Source organism: Budorcas taxicolor, chromosome 5 (genome assembly GCF_023091745.1).
Source record: "Budorcas taxicolor isolate Tak-1 chromosome 5, Takin1.1, whole genome shotgun sequence".
NCBI classification, from domain to species: domain Eukaryota; kingdom Metazoa; phylum Chordata; class Mammalia; order Artiodactyla; family Bovidae; genus Budorcas; species Budorcas taxicolor.
In genome coordinates this window covers 109,786,791-109,811,763 of record NC_068914.1, presented here as the reverse complement: position 1 = coordinate 109,811,763, position 24,973 = coordinate 109,786,791, and the positions used below count along the sequence as shown (strand labels likewise).

Sequence of the window (24,973 nt, the reverse complement as noted above, 5' to 3'; positions counted from 1 at the left end):
TGACAAGAGTACATCATGTGAAATGCTGGGTTGGATGAAACACAAGCTGGAATCAAGATTGCCGGGAAAAACATCAATAACCTCAGATATACAGAGAGATGGCACCACCCTTATGGCAGAAAGCGAAGAACTAAAGAGCCTCCTGATGAAAGTGAAAGAGGAGAGTGAAAAAGTTGGCTCAAAGCTCAACATTCAGAAAACTAAGATCATGGCATCTGGGCCCATCACTTCATGGCAAATAGAAGGGGAAATAGTGGAAACAGTGACAGACTTGATATTTTTGGACTACAAAATCACTGCAGATGGTGACTGCATCCATGAAATAAAAAGACACTTTCTCCTTGGAAGAAAAGTTATGACCAATCTAGATAGCATATCAAAAAGCAGAGACATTATTTTGCCAACAAAGGTCCATCTAGTCAAGGCTACGGTTTTTCCGGTAGTCATGTACAGATTTGAGAGTTGGACTGTAAAGAAAGCTGAGCACCGAAGAATTTACACTTTTGAACTATGGTTTTGGAGAAGACTCTTAAGAGTCCCTTGGACTGCAAGGATATCCAACCAGTCTATCCTAAAGGAAATCAGTCCTGAATATTCATTGGACAGACTGATGTTGAAGCTAAAACTGCAATACTTTGGCCACCTGATTCAAAGAATTGACTCATTTCAAAAGACCCTGATGCTGGGAAAGATTGAAGGCAGGAGGAAAAGGGGACGACAGAAGATGAGATGGTTGGATGGCAGCACCGACTCAATGGACATGGGTTTGAGGAAACTCCAGGATATGGTGATGGACAGGGAGGCCCGGCGTGCTGCAGTCCATGGGTTCCAAAGAGTCGGACATGACTGAGCAACTGAACTGAACTGAAGTATAAGGGAAGTATATCCAGTGAACACGGGTAAATGGAGCACACTGAAAGATACTGACAAAGTGTACAAGAGGGCATCTAAAATACATGCAGAACTCTTTCAAAGAGTAAGAAAGAGGCAAAAATAAGTCAACAGTAAAGTAAGCAAGGAAGCCTGGCACAGGGTCCCAAAGAGATGGACACAACTAGCGATTGAATAACAAAATAAGCATAGGATACGAATAGACAGTTTAGGAAAAAGATACCTCAAAAGGTATCCTTTTAAAGGTGTACTTAAGCACCATTTAAAATTCCTGATTTTTAGGTGTTAAATTATTCTTTCTTTTTCAAAATGATGGTTCTAGTCACTATTTTTTCTCAGTGTCTTTATGTGCTAACATGAGAAATGTTCAAATCTGTCAATGTCTAATTTGAGAGGGAAATTTCACTAGTATATGAAATTTAAAAGTCTGGGAACTACTGACATATAGAACTAAAACAATTCATCAGAATGTCATTTCACTATCTAGCCCACCAGACTCATTGAAAACATTTTACCCTCCAAAAATTTTCTTCTCTAGTCAAGATAATACTAAGTCTCCTGACCATTTTCAAACCATCATGATTTTAATCCCCCTGGATTGCTTCCTCTGAACTGATTATCTCCTTCCTTCACCACTTCAAATTCTTCCCATCCAAAGACTTCCTTCTTTTAAATATATTATGTAAAGTCCAAGAAGACTTTCCTTACCACTCCAGCCTAGGTTCATCCTTCTTTCATCTGAACATCTCTCAACCCTTAGGTAGAACTTATTCCAAACACTCTTATCCCAAGCCAACTGTGCAAAAATCACTTCAGGTTATAAAGATTAAAAGTTTGCTTAAAAAATAAGACAATTTCCAGAGTCTCAGTGAAGATAAGGAAAATCAGTGTCCAAGATTAGGGCACAGGAGCCAGTACTTTTTAAAAGCCCTCCCAAGTGATTCTGCTTCACAGCCTGGCTTAGGAATAATTAATCTATACCACAGAGTCTGAAATTAGTCATAAAATACTTGATTACATTTAAATAAACAGTATTTATGTGTGCCTTCTAGAACTTTTTGCAGCAGTCTTATAAAAATAATTTTTAACCATAATAATCATAATAGTTGTATGTTTACCTTAAAATTATAAATTAAACATCAAATGTGCATGTTACACATTAAATTATACATATAAAAGCTTCACTTTTGACAAATTAACCAATCATTTCAAATCCAATTGCAATATTTTGACACAGACATGCAGAAGCATTTGTGAATATAGTTTAATGACATTATCATAGAAGGGCACATATTGCCCAGAAATTAATACAATTAAGCTTATTCAAATGGGCACCAACCAAAATTCACTTTTAAAAAAAAGTTAACCTAAATACAGTCTACTAACCTGTTTGTTGTTCTCTGCCATGGAAAGCTGCAATGCCAAGAGCATGGAGTCTGCACCACACACAGTAGTTCTCTCAGAGTTACAAAGAGTGTGCCAGTTCCTTCTGAACTCTTTAATCATATCCAAGATAGACTTCTGATTAAGCCCAGCCATTCTCTTAATGTAGGACAGAATTCAATGTTAAAAAGCCATATTTTAATTGGAAATTAATATTTAACATGTGTAAGGAAGCAGAGTAAGAGAAAAATAGTGAACAAGAGGTCATTTCATATTTACTATGACTGTTTTTAATTAAATTTAGAAAAACAGAGTAATACAATTTCCACCCAATCATATTTCCCTCTCCTTTAGTTTTCTTGTAAATCTTGTAAAATAATGAAATCCAACCATCGATCTGAAAATTAATACAAAACAGATAAAGGCAAATTCTGCAAACATGATTATAGACACAAACATAGCGAGCTGTATTTTTAAAAATATTTATTTTGAGATAGATGGTAACATCTATGGCAGAAGACAAAACAAAGAAAGTCAATTTCCTCTCATCCCTGTATTATCCCAAAAGAGGTGGTCTATTTTCCACCCCTTTGAATCTGGGTTAGCCTTGTAACTTGATTTGATCAATAGAATGTGACAAGAATGACATCACAGGAGTTCCAAGCCTAGACCTAGTTCCCAAAGGCCCATACAGAAAGAGCTAATATGGCAGACCCGACTACTATCTTTTAAAAAGCATGTTTAGGGGGTTGGCCCTTGGTTGGCATCTGGAAACTTAAGATTTCAGGAAGATTTTCAGTAAGAATGGTTCACTGCACTTAAACTATTTGTACTAACAATATAGCTCATGCTGATAGGCTTTTCTTTTTAGTCTAGAATTTGGGAACATAGAAGATATCTACATGTTCAAACCCCAGTAAAAAGCCTGGGCACTGAATCTCTAAAGAGCTACCCTGACAGACAACATTTCATGTGCTGTCATAATCTGTTGCTGGGAGAAGTAACTATATCCTGTGTGACTCCCCTAAGAGAAGACTTTTGGAAGTTTGTGCTTGATTTCTCCTGGAGTTTACCCCCATGTACCTTCTCCCTTTGCTGATTTTGCTTGGCATCTTTTTGCTGTAACATATTATTGCATGAGTACAACTATATGCTGAGTCCTATGAGTCCTCTTAGCAAATTATCTAACCTGGGGTAATCTTGGGGGCCTCCTGACATAAGCCTACAGTTTTAGCTCTTACTCTCTCGCTATTCTCAGAATGCCATATGAAGAACTGCAAATTAGCCTGCTGGAAAGGCTGTGTGGCAGAAAACCAGCTGATAGGCACTCCTGCTGATAACCAATACCATGAACAGACATGTGAGTGAGGCTATCACAGATTATCTAGACCCAATCAACCTGTGAGACGACATACAGCACCCTAAGTAATCCTAGACAAGACCAGCAGAACCACATAGCTGAGTACAGCCCAAATCGTTGATCCTCAGAATCATAAACATTTAAAATGGCTGTTGTTTAACGCCACTTAAAACTTCAGAGTGGTTTGTTACACAGCAATAGACAATCAAAACAATAATAGCTAATACTTAGAAGGTTTCTTGGTGCCAGGTACTTTTCAAAAGCTTAATATTTATTACCTCATTTAATCTTCACAAGAGTCCTGAGGAAGGTCTGTTATTATCCTCATTTCACACCTAAAGAAAGTGATACCCTATGCTGCTCAGCTAGCAAATGGCCAAACAAACCTAAATTCAAGATGCCTAACTCCAAAAGTGGTGTGCTTTTATATCACTACAACATTTTTTCCATACTTTCTTTTAAGTACCCTAGTCTCCAACATAGTCACATGCCATTATTTAATTTGGGGTATTTTACTATTCACATTCAATCAATTTATTCCCCTGTTATCTTCTTCTTCTTTTTTTATGACATAAACAGAATCCAGGATGTTTACTAGGTATCTTGGGTTTGAATGATTTAAAAAAAAAACAATGGGTATGTGCCATTTACAAAACAATAATTTGCAGACATAATCAGGGATGCAATTTAAAGATACAGGTAGAAGACTACAAAGTATCTAAAAAAATACAAATCCAAGTAAACAGTAAAATTGTCTTCAAAATATCACCTTAATCTCTTATAAGAAAAAAATATAAAGTAAAGAAATAAAGTTTCAGTAACATGATCAGTTTGTCTAAAATCAATATTTAGTAGTAAATTATTTACTGGTATTATTTAAACATACTATGAGTTCGGATTGCTAAGAATGAAAACTAATCTGGAATTAGACTGTTCTGAATTCTGGCTCCACCACTTACAAGCTGTGAGAACTCCAAGTTATGTCACCTCTCTCTGCCTCAGCTTCCTTGTATTGAAAACAAAAATAATAATAGTACTATCTCAGAGGGTTTCGTGAAAAGTAAATGACATAAGTACAAGATAAGTTTTTAGAACAATGCCTGGCACATATAAAAGTCCATCTCATTCAGGAGTTAGAACACTTTCGGAAAGGTTCCAACAGTAAACACTGAGGCATGCACGACATAGGGTCTCTTACAACTATTCAAACTTCATCTTGGTGGGTGAAACTAGCCACAGACAATACATAAACAAATGAGCACAGCTCGGCTTTAGCAAAATTTTACAGAAATTTAAAGATCATAAAATTTTCACATATTATAAAATATTATTTTGCTGGACTTTTTTTTTCAACCAACCAAACATGTAAAATCCATTCTTAGCTTACGAACTGGCTACACAAAAACAGGCAGTACCACGAGTTCGCCAAGCCTCTAGCCTTGACTCTTTCAGTAGCTAGCTGGCTGCGAGAGCCCAAGGAATAAGCCCTGACTGCCTAGGAAGAGGTAGAATACTTCCAGAAATCAAGGAGACAATGATTATACAAGTATTCGGAATGTCAGGCTGCAACATACAAAGAGTAGTAGAAGATAGCAGCGATATTAAACACTTGTTTTTAGCATTTGGATTCCAAGCTGCACTGCAGCAAAAATTGTAAGGCAGGAAAATGTCACTGGGGAGCCAGTATGAGATGGGTAAGAGACATACTAGGGTCCTCATTTACTGGCTGTATGTCCTTCAGTATTTAAAACCTCTGATGAGCATAAATTTCTTCATCTGTAAAACGAAAATGATTGTCTCCTAGTTCATAAAATTAGGACACGTTAGTGAGACAGTAAATGGAGGTGCTCAATAAAAAAGGGCACCGTTGCTGCTCATGGTATGCAGGTCCTAACAGTCCCTTGGGCGGAAGTAAAACGGAGAGGGCGAAAGTGGAGTCTACCTAAGCCTGGTTTCCTGCCTAACTAACTCATCTAAGTAGGGCTCTGTGGACCTTATTCTTCCAGTCAGCAGATGATCCCTCAGCACCTTCCAGCTCCATCAATGGAACATAAGAACTCTGTTCAATATCCCCAGACCAAAACAAAAACACTCCACAAATATTACTCTAGGCAACCACATGGCGCTCTACTGTTACCGAAAAACCCTCACAAGTCGCAGCTTAAAGCCTGCAGACGGGAGAGAAAAAGGTGACACTCACCTGGCTCGGGGAGAACCCAGGACGTGCAGCCTCCCCTGAAGAAAACTCCAGCCGGCTGCACAAGGGTGACTGTTCGAGAGAGCGCAGGTTTACATTTTAAATCTCGCGGGAGGGCCCGCCAGCCAATCGCAGCTCCCGCCCTCTGACCCGGAGGCAGAGCCGGCGCGCGCCGCAGCAGCCCAAGGTGAACAGCAGCTCGGCTCTATCTGCTTCCAGGCGCCCTCCGGTGCGTATCGCGCGTCAGCCGAAAGGGCATGTCTCGGGTGCCGGTCGCCACGCGCCTCCAATCTATCCCTGGGAGTTCCTCCTCTCCTCGGGCCGTTCCCCACCCCTCTTCCTTTCGACCTCGGGCTCCGGGAGGTAGTGGCGGGGTATCGCGGTATTTGCGTGGCTCTGGAAGAGGTGTCAGGGCTATGCGGGGACTTTTCCCTTGTTCCCTCTCTCCCCTGTTTTCGCAATTTTAGAGGGGCAAGTCCAGCCCGCTTTGTACAGTGAGACCCTGAGACTGTAATTAGACTGGACACTGCTTTAATGAACAGTTAGAAACGGAGTTTCCTAATCTGGAATCTTTTGCACTTTCCACACTGCTGCCTTACCTGTTGGTCACTTTTTACAACTGTTTAGTCCCAGATGCCCACTCTTAAAGGTTACTAGGTTATAGACTTCCCGAGGTGGAACTCATATGATTTCTTAGTAGATACTCACAAGATGTTTGATGTGTTTGCTATCAAGCCCAGCTGTTTTCAGGACAACTCCTATGGTCCTATTAAAAACAAAAACAAACAAAAAAGTGACCTTTTCAGAATCTATAAGTCTCATCTGGGAATGCTACTTTCAGAATGCACACCAGGCCATGAAACGTTAGCTGAACTTTTGTGCCTGGTTTTATGAATACTATTTTGTATCCCATTTTGGCATTCCTTCCTCCAGATTGTATATTTTGTATCTGCTTATTTTATAGTATTGTTCACACTGAATCATAAATAACCCTGGATTGTGAGCTTTTTCAAAACAGGCTTTTGTGTTTCTCTTTCTTGTACTGGTGTCCAACACTTAGAAAGTCTCACATTCTGGCTCCTCTTATGAGATTGGCAAGCAAGTTAACCATCTGAAGTCTCGATTTCTTCATCTGTAAAAAGGGGACCATAGTACCTCCCTCTTAGGTTTGTGCAAGTATTAGGCATGGTAATGTTAGTAAAATACTTAATGGTGGCGCTTGCAGGTAGAGCTCCATAATGTTAATGATTATTAATTTTTTATGAGTATATTTCCTAGTAGTGTAATTCCATCTTTAAGTACTCCCTGTCCTTTTAAATAATCTAGACAGAATTTTGTAGTGACTTTCTCTGCAAGTACCGTTCACAAAAGTAGTTGAATAATTTTTTTTTGAGCTGCCTGTCATCACATCCTAACACTTTGATGGTTTCTGTTTCTGTGCTGTAATCCACAGTTCTGTGACCTTGTCCAATAGAAGGCTGTTTTTGCAGCTGCACAAGTTTTGCCACACAAGATGAAGCAAGATGCCACAAGAAATGCTGCCTACACTGTGGATTGTGAAGATTATGTGCACGTGGTAGAATTCAATCCCTTTGAGAGTGGGGATTCAGGAAACCTAATTGCATATGGTGGCAATAATTTTGTGTTCATTGGCACCTGTACATTTCAGGTTAGTGTACAAAACTGCACTGAGTGACAGTGAAGATGTTTCACTGAAAAGAAAACTTACACAAACTTTGGTAATTTTCACTAAACTTTGAAAGCATGAGATGAAGAACTACTGAGAAAGACATTCCTAATAATATATGCCTAATATTTGTGCAAACACTGAATAAGTATTGAAAAGGAAGAATACAGTTGACCCTTAAACAACACAGATTTGAACTGCATAGTTCGCTTATACATGGATTTTTTTTTTTTTCAGTAGTAAATACTAGGATACTATAGAATCTACAGTTAGTTGAATCTGCAGATGCCGAGGAATTAAAATGAGAGTATTAGTCTCTCAGTGCTGTCAGACTTTGCAACACCATGGACTATAGCCTGCCAAGCTCTTCCTCTGTCCATGGAATTCTCCAGGCAAGGATACTGGAGTAGGTTGCCATTCCCTTCTCCAGAGGATCTTCCTGACCCAGGGATCGAACTGGATCTCTCGCATTGTCGGTAGATTTTTTACTATCTGAGCCACCAGGGAGACTTACTGCAAGTTAAATCAGGATTTTCAACTGTGTGGAGTCATTGCCCTAAACCCCATTATTCAGGGGCAAGACTATATATATATATAAGGCTCCTCTTATGCTTTATGATTAGAAATGGAATATTCTAGTAATTGAAGGTTATGATTAACTATACCTTGTTATGTGCAGGAAAAATACCACTTAAATGAGATCTGGTTAATTACTAAATCCAGCTTTTCTGTATTCCACTTTGACATAGGAAAAAAAAAAAACTAGTAGTATTGAAAGCTTAAAAATGATCTTCCAGGAGATTTTATAGCTGTAATGATATCAGCCTTCCTAGTCGCTTTCATGCTTTTTATATATCTAGAGTATACAGAGTATGAGATCTACTCATTGAACAGACAATTCAGCATAGTCATTAAGACCGTGAACTCTGGAGCCAAAATGCCTGGGTTTTTGTTGCTGCCCGGCTTTACCTCTTAATAGCTAGGTGACCTTGAGCAGGTACTTAACCTCTCTGCTATAAAAATGAGAACAATTAATACACTTGACTCTTGGACATCATGGAAGTAAGGGACAATGGATGCAGTCAACATCCAGGTGTAGCTATAGTTCCCTGATTCCTCATCCATGGATTCAATCAACAGCAAATCATATAGTCCTCTAGTAGATATGTTTTGAAAAAAATCTGTATATAAGTCGACACAGTTCAAAATCATGGTTTTCAAGGGTGAACTGTACTTAACTGTACTGAATGTCAGAAGTTAGCATGTAGAGTTCCTACATAGTGTCTGAAACATTTAATACATATGACTCATCGATTTGGTCAGGCACACTCAAGCACAGCCCCATATTTAATGGTGTGGCACACATCACATTTTCTCACAGGAAAGCTAGTTCTACGTGTCAGAGAGAATTTGAACAATAAGAGGTCAACCCTCAGGAATCTCTGGTTAATCCTTTGTTTATCAGAGTGTTATCTATGTATCACTGTTTAGTAGATTAAGGTTAATCAGTGAGGTAATTTGGCAGTGACAAATTTTCAAAGATTTTAAATAACTTTATCACCAAAGTGATATTATAAACATTGTAAATATTATTTCCTCTTTTACTGAGGAGGCAGTTCAGTATCTTACAGTATTTTAACATCATAAATGCAATTTGACATTTTACAGTGGCATAAATGTATTAGGTTATACACAACTAGACTGCATGTATGTTTATCCTAAAAAGAAAGTATGAATTAAAAGCTTCCGTTGGTTGGTGTCTGAGTAGAACACAGGGGTTCTTACATTATCCCACATTGCCTCTTAGGGTTGGGGTAGGAGTTTCTAGCTTTTATGCTGAATATGACCTTCAGCCTGATCTCAGCTGGACCAGGTTAAGATCTCATCAGGTTAGGATCATAAAAAGTCACATAGTTTGGAGAAATAATACAACACACTCTTGAAAAAAACTGAAGGGAAACTAGTTTTCTAATGCACACTACTAATCTGCAAAAGAAAAAAGCAGCCCCCTACAGATGAAATTGAATTTTGTTTCAGTGCTTTTGAAATTAATAGCTAATTGTATTCAAAAGTACTGAAAAAATAAGCTTTGCTTTATGTTCACCGAAGAAATTCTGGGGGAGAAAGTCAAGAAAGAGAGGAAAAAGAAGGCAAAGAAGTGATGGGTAGCAGAGAGAAAAGGGAGCAAAAGGTGGAAAGTGACAAAATGAGAAGAAAAAAAAGAAAGCAAAAACATTTGTATTGCTCTGTTACTGTTTGCAGTCATAGGCATTTATCCCTGTGGACCCTTAGACTGTGAGGCTGGCAATGTGGGTCTTAACCCCAAATAACCTAAGGAAAGAATTAGATTTCTATTAATTTATCAAGCAGTGAACGCAAATTATCTTCTGTGCCAGGTATTGGGGATACAGTTAAACAACTGTCTCTGTCCTCACGGAGTTTCCATTCTACTTTAAAGGAATGCAAGGATTTATCTGACTAATGACTGAGAAAACAAACTCTATACCAGATTTTTAAGTCCCTGTTCTTTTCCTCCTGTGCTGCTGTTCAGAGAGGTTGAAGCCAGTTCAAACAGTTCTAGAGAATGAGTTCCAGTAATTTGCCAGCGGAGATTCAGATTGCTGCTTCTGAAATTATTTTCTTATTTAATTAAGCACTGTTGAACATTGTTCCTAGTCTCTCATGTTAGAACTTTCAAGTTCTGTAGCACTCAGTTTCTTATCTTGAGGAAAAAACTAGGAAAAACTGAATTGAAAGAGTTCACATTTCTGTCAGAAAGGCAATCCTCACTCTAAGACTATTAGGAAAACACTGCTGATACAGTAAATTTGAATTTCAACAAAGCATTTTTCAGAATTTCATGATATTGTTTTGACTATGTTGGAAATTTGAGCCAAGTGACAGTACTATTGGTTGGTTTCATATATTTGTCAAATACTCATTAATTGCAGATCAGGTGCTGGGAAATAACAATACATATTTTAAAAAAGCAAGGACCCTGCCCTCAAGGAGATGTTTAAATGAAATGCAGTGCAATAAGATAACACTAAAAAAGTAAAGAGGAGAGGGAGCATGAAGGTTTCTAATTCTGTTTAAAGGGTGGTCAATAATAAATTGCATACACCTGAAACTAATACAACATTGTAAATCTGTTGTAAATCAACTATACTCTAATAAAAATTTTTTTTTTTAAATAATGAATTGCAACCTCTGCTGGGACTTGGATGAGAAGACTAGGACAAGCACATTGAATTTATATAGAACATGAAGTTGAAAAGGCTACCTAATGCTTTGGGTGACAGACTTAATTTAGCAAATTTTTATTGAGCACCTGTTATATGCCAGAAACTCTGCTCAGAATCCAAATATTGTTTTAATAGATCCAATCCAAAATTGGATTAAGCTGCCAAAGGAGCTTAATTCAGTGCTGTCCAATAGAAATAGAATGTAAGCCACAAATATAAATTTCAATGTCGTAGTAACCACATTATGAAAAGTAAAAAGCAGGTGAAATGAATTTTAATAATGTATTTTTACCCAGCATATCCAATATATTTTGTGTGTAACGAACATAAAAATTATTAATGAGATCCTTATATATTCCTTTTATACTAAGTCTGTGAAATCTTGTGTGGATTTTGCACTTTATAAAGTGTGCATCTTGGACCAGCCACGTTTTTCCAGTGCTAAATAGCCCCATGGGGCTAATGGCCACCAGATTTGGCACCACAGCTCTATATTCCTGTGCTGTAAATTGACAGTAATATCTAGTGTTTACTTCAGTTCTTAGCAGTGTATTATGATTCAAAGGAGATAATGCATTTGAAGACAGATTTCAAAGTGGCATTAAAAAGTTTAAAACTGTCATGTGAAAGAGGGATTAGACTCAGAATGGTAACTTTTATGTCATCAATTCTGTTTGAGTGGAGTTGTTACTTATGGTGCTTTAGGACTAAGGCTGAAACTGCCTCTTTGAGTGTGTTCACCTAGTGGAGATCAGTTAATGACCAGACATGTGTTGTCACTGAGTTAAACTACCTCAGTGATGGTTCCAGAGAGCAGAATTTGGAGCAATGAATAGAATTTACATGGAAACAGATTTTGGTTTAATGTTAAAGAGACCTGTTGTAATAGTTAGAACTACCCCCAAACTGAATAAATTCGCCACGAAAGTAGCTAGTTCTCTCTCACTTGGAAATGTTCAGAGAAGGATTATGTAAACTTTTTTTCAAATGTTCTAATAGAGATTTAAGCATTAGATGAAAGAAGTAGACTAGGTAAACTTTACAGTCTCATCCAACTAAAATTCTGTATTTGGCCTTAAATGGGTGTGGTGGGAAGAGCAGCCAATTTCAAACCCTTAGAATAGCCCTTTCATCAACCTGGCTTTGCCCCAACCTCAAATATGCTGGAGACTTGTATAATGATGTGCATTATAGCAAGTTTTCCAAAGTGTCTTAATTTCCTGCCTATACAATACTGCCTACACCTCAAGCAAAACCCAAAATAGCATTCATCTCTGCCTATACCACACGCACACACCCTGGCCTTTTAGTTGGCTCAGTGGTAGACATTGCTGCCAGGAAAAAAGGTTTCACTGGTGATGCATAAAATGCAGACTATATAGTCACTGGGATTTCTTTATCCCCATGACCACCCAATAACTCCATATGTACTTTAATAACAAACTATAGGACCTAATTGTCAATACTGTTGTTACATTAGCAAAAATAGTGTGTTTTGATGGTAAAAAGTTCATTTTTAAAGATTAGTTTGTCAATGTGGAAAAATAGTTATAACCCAATCTATAAAGTCAGCTGTGATTAGGCTCCTAACCTTATTTTTAAGTTCCTTAGTGATTGCTGCCTTGGCATATCTAACTGTTCATTATATAGTTATTATACAGACAAATTATGAAGTAATAAAATTTGACTGTTTTTTTTTTTTCTTGATAAATACATTTGTTTCCCTTTTTATGTTTTTTCTGTTAAGTTCACCTGAAATGTAAAGTTATTTTCAAGGGGTATCTGAATTATGTAGAGAAAGGTATGTGTAATGTTTGTGAAATGATTGTGCTAGGATTCCAAAGGCTATCCTGGAAAAATCAACACATCCACTAGGATTCAATTAAAGTACACATTGTAAATCTTTGGATTTAGATTCAGGATGAATGGAATTCTTAGAACAATCCTTCACATAACTTCTATCTATGTAGACAAATATATTCAATTAAATATCAAGTTTCACCTGAATTTTCCTCCAGATCCTATTTTATAATCTAAAAAACTTTTATAAAGGATAACTGTAGTCACTTAACACAGAAGATTCCTTGGGCAACTTTGTCATGAAAATTTTTGCTTTAGTCTCTAGATCCGTGTAGGGTTTTGATTTAAATAACAAGAAGATGATTTATTTTTTAAATGACAATATTCTAAGCTTATACAGTGCGTTTTAAAATATATATTACTGATAAAAAGTATAAAGAATAATAATAGTAGATCCCTGTATACTTACTACCTAGCTTCAGAAAGGGAACAGCAACTCTTTTGAAGCCCCCGGGTTTTCTTTCCTTACCCCCTTTTCTTCTCAGCCCCAGGACGTAACCATGTGTGAAATTTCATTTTTCTTCAGTTTCCATGTCTTGGTGTTGCAAATCAATATATTGCTTTTCATGTTTTAAACTTTGTATCAGTGAAATCATTCTGTATTTTTCTCTTTGTTATTAAAGGGCTTCCCAAGTGGCCCAGTGGTAAAGAATCCACTTGCCAGCGCAGGAGACACAAGAGACATGGGCTCGATCCTTGGGACAGGAAGATCCCCTGGAGTAGGAAATGGCAACCCACTTGTATTCTTGCCTGAAAAATTCCATGGACAGAGGATCCTGGTGGTCTACAGTCCATAGGGTTGTGAAGAGTCAGACACAACTGAGCACCACCACCACCAAATTAACTATTAGATTCTCCCTTGTCAAAGTTCATATATCTTCATTGTAGTATGATATTTTATAATATGAAAATACCACAGTTAATCTATTCCTCATTAGGAAATTTTGCTATTGAAAGTGTAGTATGCATATTCCATGTGTTTTGTTACCTTCTCCTTTCATCTTTTTCCTCCTTGATAGTTTGGAAGTTTACATGTTATTTCTTTTTTAATGGTTACCAAAGGTATTTAATACGTATTCTTAATTAGACAAAGCTAAAATTCATATCTTTACTTCATGAATAGAGCAAGAACCTTTGACACTTGAACTGTTATCACCCACTGCAGACTTATATTATTATTATATTTTAGTTCTCTATCATTTTTCTTTTCAGCCCACAAATTCAGCATTGTTTTATGTGTCTAGTATTTGTTTAATCCACATGTTTGCCTTTGATTTTTCATTTACTGTTCCTTACATCTCAGGTCTGCTTTCTGGGGTCATTTTTTTCCCTGAAAGATATTCTTTATTATAAGAAAAAGCTTAAACTTCTTCTGTGGAATAGTAAATATTTTAAGCTTTACCAGCCATTTAAGGTGTCTGTTGCAAGTTATTATTTGTTTTTTAACAACTCCTTAAAAATATAAAAATGATTCTCAGCTTGTGAGCCATACCAAAGCAGACCATAGGCCAGATTTGGCTCCTTGGTCATAGTTTGCCAGCCCCTGCTTTATTGATGCCAATCGTTGGTTTTGGTTTTTATGAAAATACCTTTAAAACAGCTTCATTCTTGACACACTAGTTTGTTGTGGCTATAACAACAGTTATAACAGTTTTTCGTATCATTTTGAAGATATTTCACTGACTTCCTGCATGTGTTTCTGCTATGAAGCTGATGGTTGTTCTAATTATTACTCTTTTATAGGATACCTATCTTTTCTTTCTGATTGCTATTGCTAAGACTCTTATCTCACTCTTGCTCCTTCTCCCTCATTCCCCTCTTCTCACATATATGCACACGCATATGTGAGAGTTTGTGTGTTCTGAAGTTTTACTGTATAGTGTCTAGCTGCAGATTTCTTTTTAAGCTGCCTGGGATTTCTTGTTCTTTCTGAATATACAGATTGGTGCTTGTAATCAAGTATGAAGAATCCTTTGCTGTTATCTCTTCAAATCTTGCCTCTTCCCCCATTCCCTTGACTGCTTTCTCCTACAACCCAAATTAGCTATATGGTGGAACTGCTCACTGAATCCCTCTTAACATCTCTTTTTGTCTTCAGTTCAGTTCAGTTCAGTCACTCAGTCATGTCCGACTCTTTGCAACCCCATGAATTGCAGCACGCCAGGCCTCCCTGTCCATCACCAACTCCCGGAGTTCACTCAGACTCACGTCCATTGAGTCAGTGATGCTCAGTGATGCCATCCAGCCATCTCATCCTTGGTCGTCCCCTTCTCCTCCTGTCCTCAATCTTTCCCAGCATCAGGATCTTTTCAAATGAGTCGGCTCTTTGCATCAGGTGGCCAAAGTATTGGAGTTTCAGCTTCATCATCAGTCCTTCCAAAGAACAGCCCTTCCAGGGCTGGTCTCCTTTAGGATGGACTGGTGGGATTTCCTTGCAGTCCAAGGGACTCTCAAGAGTCTTCTCGAACACCACAGTTCAAAAGCATCAATTCTTTGGCGCTCAGCTTTCTTCACAGTCCAACTCTCGCATCCATACATGACCACTGGAAAAACCATAGACTTGACTAGATGGAACTTTGTTGGCAAAGTAATGTCTCTGCTTTTGAATATGCTATCTAGGTTGGTCATAACTTTCCTTCCAAGGAGTAAGCGTCTTTTAATTTCATGGCTGCAATCACCATCTGCAGTGATTTTGGAGCCCCAAAAATAAAGTCTGACACTGTTTCCACTGTTTCCCCATCTATTTGCCATGAAGTGATGGGACCAGATGCCATGATTTTCGTTTTCTGAATGTTGAGCTTTAAGCCAACTTTTTCACTCTCCTATTTCACTCTCATCAAGAGGCTTTTTAGTTCCTCTTCACTTGCTGCCATAAGGGTGGTGTCATCTGCATATCTGAGGCTATTGATATTTCTCCCGGCAATCTTGATTCCAGCTTGTGCTTCTTCCAGCCCAGCGTTTCTCATGATGTACTCTGCATAGAAGTTAAATAAGCAGGGTGACAATATACAGCCTTGATGTACTCCTTTTCCTATTTGGAACCAGCCTGTTGTTCCATGTCCAGTTCTGTTGCTTCCTGACATGCATGTAGGTTTCTCAAGAGGCAGGTCAGGTGGTCTGGTATTCCCATCTCTTTCAGAATTTTCCACAGTTTATTGTGATCCACACAGTCAAAGGCTTTGGCATAGTCAATAAAGCAGAAATAGATGTTTTTGTGGAACTCTCTTGCTTTCTCCATGATCCAGCAGATGTTGGCAATTTGATCTCTGGTTCCTCTGCCTTTTCTAAAACCAAGTCAAGTGGGCCTTAGAAAGCATCACTACGAACAAAGCTAGTGGGGGTAATGGAATTCCAGTGGAGCTATTTCAATTCTGAAAGATGATGCTGTGAAAGTGCTGCATTCAATATGCCAGCAAATTTGGAAAACTCAGCAATGGCCACAGGACTAGAAAAGGTCAGTTTTCATTCCAATCCCAAAGAAAGGCAATGCCAAAGAATGCTCAAACTACTGCACAGTTGCACTCATCTCACACGCTAGTAAAGTAATGCTCAAAATTCTCCAAGCCAGGCTTTTTGTCTTAACTACATTCTGAATAAGTTTTTCAAATCTGTCTTCCAGCTTCTCTGAGCCTTGTTTATTTTTTTCTTGTGATAGTATTTTCATCTATACTTTTTCATTTAGTTCTTTAATACCTGTCTGGTCATTTTGGGTAATCTCATGTTGCTTAGTCATACTTTTTGATTCTCTTGTCTACATCCTCAAAAATACTTTTTTTTAATCTGATTTTTTAATGTCTCCAAGTTGATTCTTCTGTTTGTGTTTGTGGTATTTTGTTTTCATATGTAGCAGTGCATGCATGTAAGATCATATTTGATTGAACTATATCTGTGAGAATTTTGAGACCTGGGTAGAGGAAGTTCATCCAAAACGAATTTGCCTTTATTCGTCAAGTGCTTAGGGCCACTAACAACATATGGACATTTTGAAATAAGTTTTCATTTTCTGGGGCACATAGTTAATGTGAATTCAAGCCCCAAACTTATGTTAGGGCCAGCCAGTGGTTGAGATTTCTCACAAGTTACTTTTTTCTTTTTCTTGGCCTTCAGCCAGGGTATATATTTTGCATGGCACTTTTGATTTGGGGTTTTTGTTTTCCCTACTTCCACTTTAAACGTCCTGGATCTATTCAAAGGTCCCTGATCTGCATCCTTCTTTGTGTAGGCACTAAGTTTTGTCTTCTGTCGCCTACCAACAAACATTACCAATTATTGGATATGGGCAGATGTCCTTAAGATAGCTTTCTGCTTCTGTGCTAAGTTGCTTCTCTGGATTTGGATTTTTGCATTATTTTTGTAGTCAGAAAGCTTTTCAGGTTATTGTCCATATTGCCAGACAAAGATGACTTGACTTTTCAAAATTCATTCTTGTCTTCCCATGAGAATAAACTGAAATCATTTTAGTAGGACTGAATCAAATAGATAAGCTGACTTTATTAAACATCTTACCCAGAATCAAATATCTAAAAGACTGATCACTAATTTGCACATCCACTGCTCATAGTAATGGTATAGGTGAACAACAGTTGTTCAATCCCACACATGTATGAAAGTGAAAGTGTTAGTTGCTGAGTTATGTCCAACTGTTTCCATGTAAATCACTGATACTCTTTATAATTACTTTGAGGCATCATACGGTACAAGGTATCTTATACATAATCAAAACTGCATTCAGTATATATTTTTGATATTGTTATTTGATAATCCATGCATGTTACTTCATTTACTAGAACATTCTGATTCTTAGAGCATTGTATTTTTGTTGTGTTTGATGTGAAATATATTTACTATTAGGAAGAAAATGTCTCTTGAGATAAAGTATAACAAGTATATTGTTTTTAGTTATCTTAGAGAGTTATTTTGTAACTGACAGCTTTGAATATTTTTGTTGTTCAGTAAACTGGTTGAAAGAAAGTGAAAGTGAAGTTGCTCAGCCGTGTCTCACTCTTTGCAACCCTATGGATTATAGCCTAATATCTGATCTGCTTTTTGAACTTCCCAAAAGAATATTCATGGCCCCCTGATAAATTCTTCCTTATAATAAAATACACAGTTTTATATTGTTTGTTCTCATGACTTATTTAAACATTTACTGTGTATGCTTAGGAGGAAGAAGCAGACGTTGAAGGAATTCAGTATAAAACACTACGAACATTTCACCATGGAGTCAGAGTTGATGGCATAGCTTGGAGCCCAGAGACTAGACTTGATTCATTGCCTCCAGTAATCAAGTAAGTTGAAAATTATTAAATGCAGCATTTATTAATATCCTTTGTGTTAAGTGATCTGAAGCCTCTGATCATGGGGACATTTTTCCTCCATTTCCCCAACTTCAGGTATTAGGTATTTTAATATTTGCTATTATTTCATAATTTAGGCTTATTGTTTAAATTTGTGACTTAGATGCAAATATAGCAGAGATGCCTTGAAGCATGTGTTTGCGCCTGACTACGAAGCTGTTTGTGTGAGATTCCTATGAATCATAAATTCTTCACTGAATTTACCACTTATTGAAAGTGCAACTTTGTTAAAATAACTAAATTTGGTTGAGTCATTAATCAACCTTACTGCCCCATACATAAAGTAAGGAAAGAAAAGTGAAGTCGCTCAGTCATGTCCAACTCTTTGCGACCCCATGGACTGTAACTTACCAGGCTCCTCCATTCATAGGATTTTCCAGGCAAGAATCCTGGAGTGGGTTGCCATTTCCTTCTCCAGGAGATCTTCCCAACCCAGGGATTGAACCCGGGCTTCCCTGATGGCTCAGAGGTTAAAGCGACTGCCTACAATGAGGGAGACCCGGGTTTGATCCCTGGGTCAGGAAGATCCCCTGGAGAAGGAAATGGTTACCCACTCCAGTATTCTTGCCTGGAGAATCCCATGGATGGAGAAGCCTGGTAGGCTACAATCCACAAGGTCGCAAAGAGTCAGACACGACTGAGTGACTTCACTTTCACTTTCACTCCTGCATTATAGGCAGATGCTTTACCATCTGAGCCACCAACTGTAGTTCTAATCTTTGGGCTTCAGTTTTGTTGAAAACATTTGAAAAGAATGACTACTTTTTGAGAAAAAAAATTAACATACTTGCTGAGGCCTTCTTCACAAAGGCAATGATATGTCAGGTTATTTAAGGTCTGTTACAAAACACTAACCTTATTTCCATAAATGTCAATTCTAAAATGTATGTCTTCTTTTAGTAAACAGTATTTAACAATCATAATTTAGCTCTTACTGAGCTAACCTAATTTTTTTTAATTAAGGGATAATTTATATACAGTGAACTCAACTCTTAAAGGAATAGTTTGATCAGTGTTGACAAATGCATGTACTTTTATAACCTAGATGCTAGTAATACATAGCATTTCTGTGACCCCCAAAAGATTCTTCGTGCTCCTTGTGGTTAATCCCTGTACCCCATCCTCTGTCTAAGCAACTATTGATCAATTTCTGTTATCAGAAATTAGTTTTGCCTAATTAACCTATTTCTTCCAATGACTCTTAATTAAATCATTGAAAAGGCATGGTACCAGAGACTTACCAACATATCTGGATCTCTAGATTAGGAGACTTGTTTTAAATTAAGCTTTATTTAAATTAAATAAAGTAAATGTTTTAGGTGAGAAAAAAATATTAGCTTTAATGCAGTCAAAACTTGAGAAATTTAGATCCATATGATACTCATTTACCTAAAGACAATTGGAAATAAGCTCTATTTTTTTAATTCAGGCATACAAAGGGTTCCCACCTGGCTCAGTGGTAAAGAATCCACCTTCCAATGCAGGAGACATGGGTTTGATACCTAGAGGGAAGATCTCCTGGAGGAGGAAATGGCAACTGCTCTGGTGGAAATGGCAACCCACTCCAGTATTCTTGCCTAGAGAATCCTGTGGACAGAGGAGCCTGGTGGGCTGCTGTCCATAGGGTCGCATAGAGATGGACACGACTGAAGCGACTTAGCATGCATGCATGCATTGGAGAAGGAAATGGCAACCCACTCCTGTATTCTTGCCTGGAGAATCCCAGGGACGGAGGAGCCCGGTGGGCTGCCATCTATGGGGTCGCACAGAATCGGACACAACTGAAGTGACTTCGCAGCAGCAGCCAGTGTTCTTGCCTGAAAAATCCCATAGACAGAGCTGCCTTGCAGGCTATAATCCATGGGGTCGCAAAGAGCCGGACATGACTGAGAGACTGAGCGCATACACGTACATACAGATATATAAGTTCTTTCTTCCTCAACCATAATCTGACATGCTAAGAATCTAAGAATTTTAGGATTAAAGGCAAACTAGTTAAAAAATAGTTATTACTAGTTTGTTTTGTAATATACATTGATGTACATCTAAACAAGAACCTTAAATAATAGGGTCAGTATGATAATACTCCAACTTTTAGTAATAAATACACCAGCATTTATAGGTATAAAAAGATTATTATATTTCATCTAATTTAGTGAATTTAATGTATCTTAAAGTAAGAAAGCTTATAGATAACTGAAGGAGGCAAAGGCTAAGATAGATGTATAACTTTATTTTTATACCTTATATTGACCTGGCTAAAAGAAGATACTTTTTTAAACCCATCATTTTAAACCTTTAAGAAAAAGTTAAGTGTTAAATTCGTGTGGTGATTTATAATAAAATTCTATGCTTTTATAATTAAAGAGACAAATCCAATATACTAATATTTGTATGTTTTCCAATAAAAATTTGTGTCCCCTACTTTCACCCATAGTTGTATAACAGATTTTACAACGAAGCAGTAGCATTCCCCTTCTGCCCAAACAGAAGCATGATTATGAGTTATGAAGATGGCTTTGGTGGCTAAAGGTGGGAAGAACTTTCACTTACCTAGACTAAAAATGGCCTTATTTTTGTTTTCTTACTTCCAGATTTTGTACTTCTGCTGCTGATATGAAAATTAGATTATTTACTTCAGATCTTCAAGATAAAAATGAATACAAGGTATGTTGACAAGTTTAATTTATAAATCTATTTCAAAACATTTATTTTTTTTGCTTTTTTATTGAATTTATCCCAATTTAAAATGACTTTATGGTTGTCTTTGAACTATGTAGTTTAGAATCTCATTTACTCTATTTTAGGCTATAGTAAGGAACTAGGATCATAGTAACGACTGCGAATTATAAATCTAATATCACTTATTAAAATAGTAGGTAAGCACAGAAATGAGAGGGAATTAGAAACTTGGTATAATAGACATGAACACACATAGTGGTGAACTTGAAGGGAACAAGCTCAGTACAACGCAGTGCAAGGCAGGACTACAAAGTGATTAAAGGCACAGACACAGGGGCCAGAACATCTGGTTTGAAGCCCAGCTGTGCCACCTTAGTTACAGTATGAGTTTGGTCAAATTCCCAATCTCTTGTTCTCTTTCCTTACCTGTAAAATGGGATGATCATAGCATCTGCTTCATGGGATTATGAGCATTGGCTGAGCTAATTCATGTAAAACACTTAGACCAGTGCTTTTTACATAGTAAGCCCTGTATGTGAGTTTTCTATTGGTATGATAAATAACCCTGTAAGATAAGTCAGACAGAGAAAGACAAATACTATATGATTGCACTTATGTGAGGAGCTCTTCTTAAAGCTGAACTCATAGAAACAGAAAATAGAATGGTGGTTGTCAATGGCTTGGAGGGTGTAGGAAATGGGGAGACGATGATGGAAGGGTACCGACCTCCAGTTTTAAGAGGAGTAAGTTCGGCGGGGGGGTCCTTCTGTACGTCATGATGATTATAGTTAACACTACTGTATTATATCTTGCTAGTTGCTAAAAGACTAGATTTTAAGTATTCTCACCACAAAACAAAAATGATAGTTTTGTGAGGTGATAGAAGTATTAACTAACCCTATCATGGTAGTCATTTAACTAACCCTGTTATGGTAATCATTTCACAATGTATGTATGTATCATTGTGTACTAATCATCATGTTATACACCTTAAACTTACATAGTGTTACATTTCTCAATAAAGTGAGGAGAAATTCATTAAATACCTCTCAGTTTGGATTGAAATTGAGTCATGTTTTTTTATAAGAATAGTATTGCCTTCCTGATTTTCTAGTAAATAAAACCTATGAATAATATTATAAAACAAAGGTAAACTATAAACCTAATCATTTAGAAAACAGTAAAAGTTATGCTCTAAGTTATATACAATGGGCTATATACAATTTTACCATAATAAATGCACTGTATATATTAGTTTATTTAAAGCCATATCAATGAACATCTGAGTGTACAGTGACACATAGAATTTTGACCCATCAAGAGTCAATAGTTATTAACTATTATTGCCAGTTAAAAAAGACATTAAATAGTTAATGTGATGTGGCTTATAAAAACTGTGACATAAGCTCTGAAGAAGGACCTGGACTTGTTAAACTTACACCAGAATGTTTGAATGAAAGCCTTTTTTTTCCTCCCTCATTTCCAAATAGTAAGTAGTACCAAATAGAATTACTTTATTAATCTTAGAACTGAGATCAAATTCAAGTGTCTAGAAAGTAAGTAGGAAGCAAAAACAATATCCATTAAATTATTTAAATATCTGCTATCTGACAGGCCTGTTCAGGATTTCAGTTTTAAAGATTTAGACTAATTGGACCTTAACCTGCATGCATAGTCCTCAACTTACAGCTTCCCATTTGCTCCTTCTGTGGCCAAAAGAGGGTTTCTGGGTTCTTGTTATAATGGACTTATAATTCTAGCTGTCTAAAGTGCTGGCAGTCACATTGAACAAATAAATAAAAACAGTAGAAGTTGAAGTCCCTGCTATATGTTTATTAGGTAGCAGCCAGTGTACAGAGCAGCAGGTATGAGATAGAAAATCAAAAGGGGACTTTTATTTCAGGGCTCCTAGAAAGTTCTCCTGGCTTTAACTTTTGTATAAGTTTTATGTAATAAGTGAGAAATGAGGTGATTTGAGGACAGGTACAGTTAAAAAAATAAAAACAAAGTGTGTTTTTACAAGAAATGCATACTAGAAAAGAAAGATCAAGCTAATAACAGTGTGTTGAATGATCAGCTTCTTTCCAAAATAAACCTTCCAAAAAAGTGGGTGTATAAGTCATGCTTTAAAAATTGCAGATTACTTAGGAAATATTTATAGAAAAGAGAAGCATGCAGTGAAGTAAAAATATTAGGTCGGAATATTGTAGATTATTGTGTTCTTACTAACTTTTCCCTTGATGTCAGGTTTTAGAGGGCCATTCAGATTTCATTAATGGTTTGGTATTTGATCCCAGAGAAGGCCAAGAAATTGCAAGTGTGAGTGATGATCATACATGCAGGTATGTTGCTTACGTTACAACAAGTTTTGAATTTTCATCTTACGTTAATGAGAATTACATTAGAAAATGTAAATTTCTACATATATTCCACAAAATGTTATAAAAGAAGCATACTTTATTTAAAGTGTAAGTATGGCACCAACAGGAGTTTCAAAACCAGTAAGTTGAATTCTCATCTCAGTTAATGAAAAATTCCCTAACTAGCTCTTGGGTGCCTCTCTCCCTCTTATTTTAGGTTTGCACGTTTATGAAATCTAAGTATATATCAGGTCAAACATTGAACAGAATCAGTAGGATAATGAAAGGCATTTGCCATTCTGTGAAGTTATTTCACAGATTCTATCTGGTAAGTTAATGTTTAATAATGAACTGAGAATCTCATTTGCTAAAGCAAGACTCATGGGGAATTTAGTGTTTTGACAAAGTCAAAAGTCTCTTTCTAAAGCTTTTCTGTAGATACTCAATATAGTACATTTCAATATTATATTCTTCCACCTTACCACCCCCACCCCTCAACCCCACCTAGATTGAACAGATGAGGTAGCTATAACATTTAACTAGTAAAGAACAAGATGAAGACCAAGTGTAGGAGGTAGAGATAAGCTAAGGAATCAGAAGTAAAGCAGTCATTAGAGGAATGCCAGTTGCCTCGTTTGCTTTAACAGTGCTGTGAGCAAACTGAACCACACACACACACACACACACACACACACACAAAGAAAACAAAAACTACTCCTCTGCTATTTTGCATAGATTTAATGTTTGATAAAGCTATGACAAAATTGCTAGTATTTATAAATAGTTATACAGATATAAAACTACTAAGTATGTGTCCTTTCACATTGGAAGTAAAGCCACTAACTTCTTTTTAAATTTTAATCTTCTCAGTAGCTCTTTTTAAAGTTATAGTCATAGGCCATTATTTTTTATGTACTGCCTGTTAAGATTTTCATGTTAGAGACATAAAAGATTTACATGACATTAAGATAGTAGAGTCCCAAGTGTTAAAAAACCGAGTTTGTATAGAGACTGAAGAGTTAGTGGGACCATTTTTTAATGTAAAACTTAAATCACTAGAAAGAAATAATGACACTTTAGTTCTCTAACACATGGAGTTTCCTAATCACATCTTTTGGAATAATGAAATCTTTGAGGGGGAAAATGAGTGTCTTCGCAGGCCAAGGACTATCCTGTGAATAGTGAATACCCCCCAGAGACCTCAGATGACATTCAGAGGTCTGTGATTTTTTATTTCTTGTAGGCGACTTTGGGATTTTTGTAGAATAGTAAAATTGTCCTAACATTTGGGGGAGTAGCAGAGGGTTGCTGCCTTTTTTTTTGTCAAGTGATAAGAATTTTTTAAAAGTCTACTGCCTTCTATTATTATCATTTTATTTTTTAAAAAATCATTACTGTAAATAGGAGAAAGGACTTTACTTCAAAATGAGTCCTGTAATTTAAATCAATTTAATTTAAAATTTATTATGTTGCTCCTAATTGTCTTACTTTGCTAGCCTGTGGTTGATGGTGTTACTGTTCAGTAAATACTCTCCCGTCCATGCTCCTGTGGACAGAGACTTTGCTTGCTCTGTTGACCTTAGCCATGAGACTTGTTGAAGCCAGTGTAATGTTAGCAGATGTGACTCAAGCAGACACTTTAAACGTTTTACCTAGTTTGTCTTGACCTGCTGTCCTCTGTCTTCTACTATAAGATAAACATGTCCTGGATAGCTACTGGCCCCAGAGTGAGAAATACATTAAGCAGAGATGGACCCATCTGGCATTATGAAATAGAGCGTCCCCAGACCCGTAAGCAAGAAATACATGCCTATTTTTGTAGGTCTGAGATACTTGAGGTTGATAATATCATTGCAGCAGTGGCTAGGGAGCTAACTTTAGTATTTATCAGCTTAATTTGCCAACCAGAGGGACAATTCTGATTGGCTTTCAAAGTCAAACCTCTTGGACT

The 24,973-nt window shown here is 37.0% G+C and overlaps 2 protein-coding genes across 2 annotated transcripts in view; one reads left to right on the top strand and one right to left on the bottom strand.

The window, feature by feature from the left end:
• Positions 1-2,430, bottom strand: part of PARPBP (PARP1 binding protein) — a 57,072-nt gene extending 54,642 nt beyond the window's left edge. Inside the window, exon 1 of the mRNA XM_052639615.1 lies at positions 2,278-2,430. Within this exon, the coding sequence (XP_052495575.1) occupies positions 2,278-2,430 (153 nt within the window). The remainder of the gene's footprint in view (positions 1-2,277) is intronic.
• Positions 2,431-6,013: 3,583 nt separating this feature from the next.
• Positions 6,014-24,973, top strand: part of NUP37 (nucleoporin 37) — a 51,763-nt gene continuing 32,803 nt past the window's right edge. The window contains exons 1-5 of the mRNA XM_052640717.1: positions 6,014-6,060; positions 7,285-7,500; positions 17,787-17,911; positions 20,575-20,647; positions 22,910-23,004. Coding sequence (XP_052496677.1) covers positions 7,345-7,500; positions 17,787-17,911; positions 20,575-20,647; positions 22,910-23,004 — 449 coding nt within the window. The 5' untranslated portion in view covers positions 6,014-6,060; positions 7,285-7,344. The remainder of the gene's footprint in view (positions 6,061-7,284; positions 7,501-17,786; positions 17,912-20,574; positions 20,648-22,909; positions 23,005-24,973) is intronic.